The sequence below is a fragment of the Nannospalax galili genome, unplaced genomic scaffold, assembly GCF_000622305.1.
Source record: "Nannospalax galili isolate Female #2095 unplaced genomic scaffold, S.galili_v1.0 scaffold382, whole genome shotgun sequence".
Taxonomy (NCBI): Eukaryota; Metazoa; Chordata; class Mammalia; order Rodentia; family Spalacidae; genus Nannospalax; species Nannospalax galili.
This window is the reverse complement of record NW_008348685.1, coordinates 156,349-164,945: the sequence shown is the minus strand read 5'-3', so window position 1 is coordinate 164,945 and position 8,597 is coordinate 156,349. Positions and strand designations below refer to the sequence as shown.

General features: G+C 43.8%; 1 protein-coding gene across 5 annotated transcripts in view; it reads right to left on the bottom strand.

Annotated features, from left to right (window-relative positions):
• Positions 1-354: 354 nt before the first annotated feature.
• Positions 355-8,597, bottom strand: part of LOC103744244 (T-cell immunoglobulin and mucin domain-containing protein 4) — a 44,596-nt gene continuing 36,353 nt past the window's right edge. For 2 of the 5 annotated variants that reach the window (XM_017801316.2, XM_029569807.1), the window contains exons 7-10: positions 7,520-7,604; positions 5,596-5,635; positions 4,610-4,714; positions 355-1,370 (exon numbers count right to left, since the gene is read on the bottom strand). In XM_017801316.2, the coding sequence (XP_017656805.1) occupies positions 4,612-4,714; positions 5,596-5,635; positions 7,520-7,604 (228 nt within the window). In that variant the 3' untranslated portion in view covers positions 355-1,370; positions 4,610-4,611. The remainder of the gene's footprint in view (positions 1,371-4,609; positions 4,715-5,595; positions 5,636-7,519; positions 7,605-8,597) is intronic. The other 3 variants (XR_003851537.1, XM_017801317.2, XM_029569806.1) reach the window with 3 other exon arrangements.

The window sequence follows — 8,597 nt, the reverse complement described above, 5'->3', positions numbered from 1 at the left end:
TCTAGTTCATCCTGATTACACAGAGAATATGGGAAACAACTATACCAGCAACCACCTCTGATCAAGGAGTCTTAGAGTAAACAGGGCTGGAGATGGAACCGAGAGCCTTGTGCATGCTAGGCTAGTGCTCTACCACTGAGCTACATCCCCAGCCCATTTTCAAATTAACTCATCGTTTTATAAAACTTACTCCCTGACCTCTGGCCCATAGCCATGTTTTGTTTGCCTAGACATGGCTTTGGTTGAATTTTCATGCCTTCAACTGGACACACACATTTCCATCGACACCAGCTGTTGGAATCCTGAATGAGAAGGTGACCTGAGAATAAAAAGGTAGGAATCCAATTCGACCCCAACAGATGCAAATAGCTTTATTAGCCATGAGGGGCAAGCAAGAAACCTTAGAAATGGAGGTTGTACTTTGGGGTTGGGGGAGGTCTGGGAATTATAAGTGGGCCCAGAAAATCCCAGATAGGGGGTCATGTTCTTCTGGAATCCCAGAAGGTGGGTTGTGCCTTCTTGGGTTGTATAGAGCTTCTTCCTGAAATCTGTGAAGGAGAGATGAGAGTTCTGATTGGGGGTTTGATAAGGAACCAGATCTTCAAGGAGGCCGACAAGGAATCAGGTGTCTTTTCCTAGAAGCAAAGCATTCTGAAATAGACATATCTCCTTCTTGGAGTGGGGTCAGGGTGGGCAGATGGTCAGTTCAGTCAGTCATTTGTCAGGCTGATTTTCCTTCACAAGTCACATCACCTCCAGTTTTCACTCAGCTGTATCAAACGCTTGGTCTCTGAAGTCATCAGTTTGTCACCCTGCCCCAGGGAGAACCTAAGTGCACTTCTATGTGAGTCTAAGAGCTGGAAGTCACAGGTCTGTCCTGAAGAGAGAGATCTCTTGTCTGTGCAGAGAAGACGTTAGCAGGGAAAGGAGGGCAGCCTGTGGATCCAGATGGGAAGCTACTTCAAAATTCAAGCAAGTTGTGATGCTAGCTTCTGGGAGGGGAATCCACAGGAACCCAGCCTGCTCGTGAAGGAAGCTCCGGACTCTCTGTCCATCCAGAGTTGCCGTCACACAGTCTGAGTAAAGGAGAATGTACCTGTTTAAAGCTATTACCCTGCAAAGAGCTTGTTAAACCATGGATCTCCAGGCTTTCCCTGCAGAGTTTCTGGTTCAGCAGGTACAGGATGGGAGCAAGAATCTGCATTCCTAACAAGCTCGGATGATGTGGTGGCTGCTGGACTGAAGGGTATAGCTTGAGAACTGCCAGGCTGGAACACGAGAGGGAAGCGCTGTTAGATAATGGAGTCTGCCTCTGGGTAGAGACAATGCCTCCTCCCTGAAGAGTCAATCCAGTTGGGCTAGTCAGTCACCTGTCCAAGAGACCACACCTCAGGAAAGTGAGTTCATATTAAGCCATGCTAAAGGCATGGGAAGCATAATTATTTTTCATGCCATAATGTACCATTCCTTTCCAGAATCCCTGCCCCCTGGGCAGTCACAGAGCTGCATCAATGCTGATTTGTAAGTCTGCCCACTTTCTGAAACCCTCAGAAAATCCTAACATCTTCTTTCCTTTGATTCCTGCCCTAAGCTGTCTCTTATCATCCTTTCTCTAAACTGCCCCTCTCTGCCATGAGGCCACTTGTCCCCAAGTGGCTCACCTTCATGCCAGCTTTACTCAAACAGCAGGACTCTCTCTCTCTCTTATCTGTCTCCCTCCATTAGGAAGTTACAAACATTTACAGCTTGCCACTTTGGTGTTTTTCTTTTAAGCTCTAGCCACACTGTCTTCATTCTTCCTTTTGAGCCCATTCTTAAATTCTTTTATTAACAAGACAAAGAACCCCTAAAAGAGATTCCAATTTCTCAAGTAATATGGGGAGGCTCTGGCTGGACTCCCCAAATTACTCTGGTAAGAGCACTGGCTGCTTGTTAGAACAGTTTTGGGTCCTTAAAAAATGTTCAGTTGCTCAAGTCATACCCTAGACTGACTACAAAATACTCTGGAGGGGTAGACTTAGAGATTCACATTTTAAAAACTTCCTATTTGACTGCAATTTTCTCCTAAGTTTGGGGACTATTAGGGTAGAGATTCATGGAGGCCATTACCACTTCTAAGACACTACAACTGTGCAAGTACTTGGAATTGTGGTTTAGTCTAACCTAGGAATGGAGGGTCAAATTTGGAAATAATTGAAAATGGTCATTGAGATGAAATGTTCTGTTTTGGAGCTACTGGATGACTTTTTTCTAGTCAGGTTCAAGTTGGTGACTGACAATAAAAGCGGTTTTGGAAAATGGACAGGGGAGGGGACTGGAGACATGGCTAAGTGGGTAAGAGCACTGGCTGCTCTTGCAGAGGACCTGGGTTCATTCCCAGCACCCACATGGCAGCTAACAACTGTCTGTAACTCCAGTTCCAGGTGATCCAATGCCTTCTTCTGACCTCCATTGGCATTGCACAGCACAGCTGCACTTACATATGAGCAGGCAATACACTCATACACATAAAATTATGAAGAAAATATTTTAGGAAAAAATGGACAGGGGAGTGGGAGAGGGAACTAATGCGGGCAACAGTACCATTGAGACACCTCTCATAAACTGCCTTTACCAAGTCATCTAGTCAAACTCTGTTTTCCAGATCATAGTATTGACCTCCATCTTAACATTAGTCCTATGTCACTCCTTAGGTTATCAATGACTGAGTTTAGCACAGTAGAGTTGCTGGTAGCATCTTAAGCTAATTTTAATGTGTCTAAAAGAGAACCGAAACAACTACCATGCTGTAGCTAATGGTTTCTATCCTTCCTACTCCACACCTACAGTATAAGCTGGGCTGCTCTGGGCCCCTGTTGTCCAAGTTGGAGGGGTTCTTACCAACTGGATCGCAGCATGTCAGCTAAGGGCTATGGATCTGTAGGCTGTACCATGAGGCTAATTTTGGTTGCCTCTTTTACAATATTTTGAATTGTATTTCGTGTATGTGTGCATGTATGTACATGATATGGGAGAGGGGCATGTGTGTATGTGCTATGGTGCATGTGTGGACATCTGAAGACATCTTGCAAAAGTTCACTCTGTCCTTCCACCATGTGAGTCGTCAAGATCAAACTTGGGTCATCAAGCTTGGCGGCAAGCACTTTTACCCACTGAGCCATCTCAATGGTCATTTGTTCACCCTCTTTTTTTTTTTCTTTTACCCACTGAGCCATCTCAATGGTCATTTGTTCACCCTCTTTTTTTTTCTTTCTTTCTTAATATTTTATTTATTTTTATTTCAATATTTTATTTATTTTTATTTTATGTGTATGAGTGTATTGCCTGCATGTAAATAAGGGCACCCGTGTCATGCAATGCCTGCGGAGGACAGAAGAGGTTGTTGGATCCCCTGGAACTGGAGCTACAGACAGTTGTTAGCTGCCATGTGGGTGCTGGGATTCAAACCCAGGTCTTCTGCAAGAACAACCAGTGTTTAACCGCTGAGCCATCTCTCCAGCCCCGTTGTTCACCCTCTTAAAGGTAATGTCAAGGGAGTAGAAACCCAAAAGAGGGTTATCTGGAGGACACTGGAGGACCATATGCTTGTTCCTTTAACGGTACTGTTGCCCTGAGCATATGGGAGAATCTGAAGAATGTCTTGCAGATGTGGCTTGCCTTCCACAGTGATGAGCAGAAGCATCTCTCTCCCTCAGGCATTTTTTTACATTCATTCATTCCACAGCTATTTCCTTAAATTTATCGCTTGATTTTCTTTGTACTAGCAGTTATCAAAGTTTAAAAACAAATATGTTCTTTCTGAACAGCGAATTGCCATGAATTATAATTAGAGGAATTTCCTTGGACCACCTCATGGTTTTAACTGTGTACCGTCCCCATCATTCACTACATTTTTCTCTGATGGGTTCTTGGCTGTTTCCAAAATTAAACTCCTCCAGAATGAGTTAAGAAGTACTATGGTCATCTTTAAAGATACTCAAATGTAAGAAGAAATTAAAAGAAAACTCTGGAGTTTTAGATGTGAGCCAGACTTCCATGATAATACTCTGTCATGAATGAAACATGGGTTCTGGGCTGCTGTGTGGGGTAGGCACTGAACTCAGAAAGATGGAGGTATAAACACATATAGCATGAAGGCAACCAGGAAGGGGACCAGAAACTGTGCCTCAGAAGCCAGGCAACCCAGGTAATGAGGCTTTTCTTCCATTTCCCAGAGAGCTGCCAAGCAGAAGACAGATTAGACGGGAGATGCAGAGTTCAGCTACCACCAATAGGCAGATACTGTCCACAGAAAGATTTTGTTTTAAAGATTTCTGACTCTCAGAACTTACCCAAGACTGAGCAGACTCCCCTGGGTGTGGTAATGAGCTGATCAGCATGGTCAGTGTTCAAGTCTAGTGTGATAGGTCACCTAGCCATCCAACTACAGAGGTGGCTACAGACAGGGCAGAGAAGGTGAATGCTGTGAAGCACTTTCGTATGGGGAGTTAAAGCAAGACCGGACACAAAGACCGGACACATCACATCAGTGGGAGAGACAAGACTTTAAAAATATTACAGTGTCCCCAAACTTATCTTGACAATTCAAGTGTCCATTCCCCGGGCTCACCCCTAAGCATAAGAAGCAAGTTCGAGAGTGAAGAGCCCATCCTCCTCTTCCCTTCCATTTGGCACGTCACTGAGCACGCTTTTATTCTCTCCAGCATTGTCTAGCCTGTACAGAGAAAAGGAAGGCTGGTGAAGGCTAGGACAAACCAAAGCACAGGTAGCCCAGGCTACATTCACAGGGCTCAGAGTCCATCTCACCCAACCCTCCTATTTTACTTGTAGGGAAACTGAGGCTGTAGAGCACAGAGGGCTTCAACAACCTATTATAATAAGATTAGAACCCGCTTAACCAATTATAAAATTATGATCTAAATGTATTGATTTTCCTAAAGGTTCCCCACCTTTAACTCAGAAGGTCACTTTGCTGGGCCTCAGATTCCCAACCCAATAATGCTTCATCGTTAATAAATATTGTTGTGTTAATTCAGTTAATTAGTGCAATGAATGAATACCAAATCCTTTTATCTTTTCCCCTCTAAAAGCCATAGGATGTCTAAAATCTAATTCTAGAAACTCTTCATATACTACTAAAATAGAAATATCATATTGCTCCCATGGTCTAATTGGACAGAGAAACCAAAACTCAGGAATAGCATTGCAAATACTCTATTTAACTTGCACACTGCCACTCTCTTCTCATTCCTCGCCAAAGAACAATGTACTTTGTTGTTCAATGCAGTGGGTCACCCAGCATTGAACCAACCTCAAGCTCAGGCCACAGTCACATCTCCTTCTTCCTCCGCATGGTAAGCTTCTGTCAGTGTTACCAGCTTCGGTAATGTCCCTTCTGGACACACATGCAGTGCTAACTGAAACGGAGGTTAACTGAGCTACACCTCCACATCTTTTTCACCTCTGATGCCATGTCTCTCCAACCTCGTGTTTAATCAGAACACAAGCACAAGTCGTTAAACCACTGAGTAGTATCTAATCATCTGTAACAGCTTGTATAATCATTACAACAATCGGTCATGCAAGATGAATTACCTCTTGTGTTTCTGCAAACAATTGGTTTCCGTGACTTTCCCTGGAAAGGCAAGGCGGCAAAATGAGAAGAGCTGCTTTGCAAAATGCTGGTGAAAGCCCACCCCTCCCTTCCAAACTTCATACTTGAAGGTGAGACCTTAGACTGACATTGGCAAGAACAGCAGTCGCTCTTCCCCAGGCGAAATCCTTACCGCCTCTGACCTTCAATCCAACCCATTCAAGTCAAAGCTGTTCCTCTGTTGTCATCAATGAGGTCAAGCTGGTGGGTTTTTGTTGTTGTTGTTTCTGTTATTTGAGACAGGGTCTCCTGTAGCTCCAGTGGGCCTGGGACTCACTATATAGTCCAGGCTGGCCACCATTTCACAGACATCTGTCTCACTCTGCCTCCCAAATCCTGTGATTAAAGGTGTACACCACAATGCCCAGCCAGCTATTGCATTTTTAAGGCGTTATTCAAAGGCTCATTTGAGTTTTTTTTTGTGTGTGTACATGTTCATGTATGTGTGAGTGCATGTGTGTATGTAGGTGCAAATGCATACGTGTGCAAGTGTGGGAGCATGTGGGAGCCAGAAGTCACTCCTAAGTGTTCCCTATGTACTGTTTAACTTGTTTTTTAAGAGTCTGTTATTGACCTAGAACTTGCCAATTAGAGTAGGCTGGCTGGCCAGAGAGTCCCAGAGACCTGCCTGTCTGTGTCTTCCCAGCACTGGGATAATAAGCACGAACCATAATGCCTGGCCTTTTTTCCTGGGAACTAGGTTTCAAACTCAGGTTCTCGAGTTAGCGTGGCTGGCATTTTACCTATTGTGCTATTTCTCTAGACCTTAATTTGGTGTTTTCTTGTTTGTGTTTTAAGACAGAGTCTTTCACTATGTAGCCCTGGCTGGCCTAGAACTCAGAGAGATCCACTTGCCTCTGCCTCTTGAGTGCTGGAATTAAAGTCAACTGGGTTTTAAAACACTTCTTATGAGATATGCCCTAACTTTCCAAAACAGTAGTCATGACTTCATGTCACTACTAACAGCAAGCTTTGACCAAGTTCTAGATCTCCTTTTGTAGTATTGCTGGGGACAGGCATCATGGCTAACAGTCTCATCTCATGGTTGACTGCCCCGAAGCACTAATTTCCCTGTTTTATAACAGCAATGAGTGCTCTGTGCCTATATGTTACTTGAAAACCATAAATCTCATTTCACAGCTCTTCTCTGCAGTGTTTATAATTTTTGTCAGGGAGGATGCAAGTCATGGGCCCACTTTAGAATTTCATGAAAACTCTGAACTTTAATCCAAAAAATGCAGACATGGACACACGACCACACTGGCAAACTATTCTCATGGGCTTATCTCTTCTGAAGGCCCCCTGTGGTCCTTAAGAAAGTGTTTTTTTAAAGGAACACATAAGACCAAGATCATTCATGGTTTTAGTACTGAGGATCTCCTTAAAAGTGGAATTCAGGAGAGTCCAGGGAGTCCCCAACTCAAAGACAGTGAGAAAACAGTCCTTCCTACTCAAACCAGTAATGAAGACAGAAAATTTAGGCATGACTTGCATATGGTATTCAGACTGGCACAGAACAAGTTTCCACCTGATGGGTAGGTTCTTAGTCTCATTTCTCATTACCAAAGTGCCACCCTTACCAGGGGGATAATACACAAAACTAGTAGTGAGGAGCTTACCCATCACCCCCATGGCGGAATGGGGATAGTGATAGTGCTGAGTCTCTTTGTGAAGGGAAGAACAGGGAAGGGGATAGAAATAGCCCATTGCCAGACCATCCTGGAGTCTGTAGACTCTGAATGTATACCCCAAAGTTCCATCCCTGCAGGTTTAGTCCTACAAGTCTATCCTCGATGATCCATCCCCGAAGTTTAGCCCCAAAGTCTATCCCTGTAGGTCCATACTACCTGTCCCTGCCCTCCTTACCTCGCAGGACAACAGCCAGGAACAATATCAGCATCAGCATAAACCCCACGCAGCAAGCAATGATCAGGATATATTGCTTCTTGTTCTGGTGAGACATAAGAAAAGAGTGGCCTCTCGCTACTGAATGCCATCATCTTGGGATGGCACCTTGGGGCATACCCTGCCCGAAGAATGTCTTCTAGTCACTAGTGATGTCACTACATCCTACCACATTCTGGCTGCCATGCCTATAAATCAAAATAATGTCAGCCTTATAAGTCAGATTTCACCTGTTTTCCCTAAAAATCTAAAACATTTTACCTACATGCCCAAATTTTCTTATCTCTTAGACATCAGGCATATGGGGCTATAAAGCTCATAGGTCTGGAGAGGGAAAAAAGACTATCTTGCAAGCTGTTTTCCAGTGTTAAAACTGTTTCCTGGCCACTACCCAAATTCTTTGGGTCTCCCTAGCCCTATGTTCTTCTTTTCATGGCTGACTTCAGTTTCTAGATTAAAGAGAAAATGGAGCTCAAATTCAGATTTTTAGTGGTTTTGAGGTGTAGCCTGGGGGGCCCACCACATCAAAACATGTTGGGAAGACTTGATTTGCTGTTCCACGAGAGCAACAGTGGTGTTTCCCTGGGAGAGGGTGGGTAGGTATGTGATGTCACCCTGCACGATCCTTACTCATGCCTCTCATATAGACCATGCAAAACAGAATTGAGATTCCCTCTGTCTCCTTGTGATGGGTAATCTTGACTGATCACACACCTCTGGTGTTGGGGAACCCTGCTGTTAAGGTCGGCTCCTTTTTTAGCAGGGGCTTCCTGCCTGACTTACCTGGAAAGTGCCTCCAAGGAGGGATGCCTGACCTTATTTAGAACATGAACTTTGGCATAGTTACTGGCAATAAAATTGCCCCCAGGTTTTTTTCTATATGCAATTTATCTTTATGTTTAGATATGTTTTATATAAAATAAACATTTTTCAAATCTGTATAAAACATCTCTAAACCTTTAAAGGAGACTTGGTTGTTTAAAACCTGCTTCAAGGCTTACAAGGGCATCTCAAAGTTTATACAGCATAATAATATATT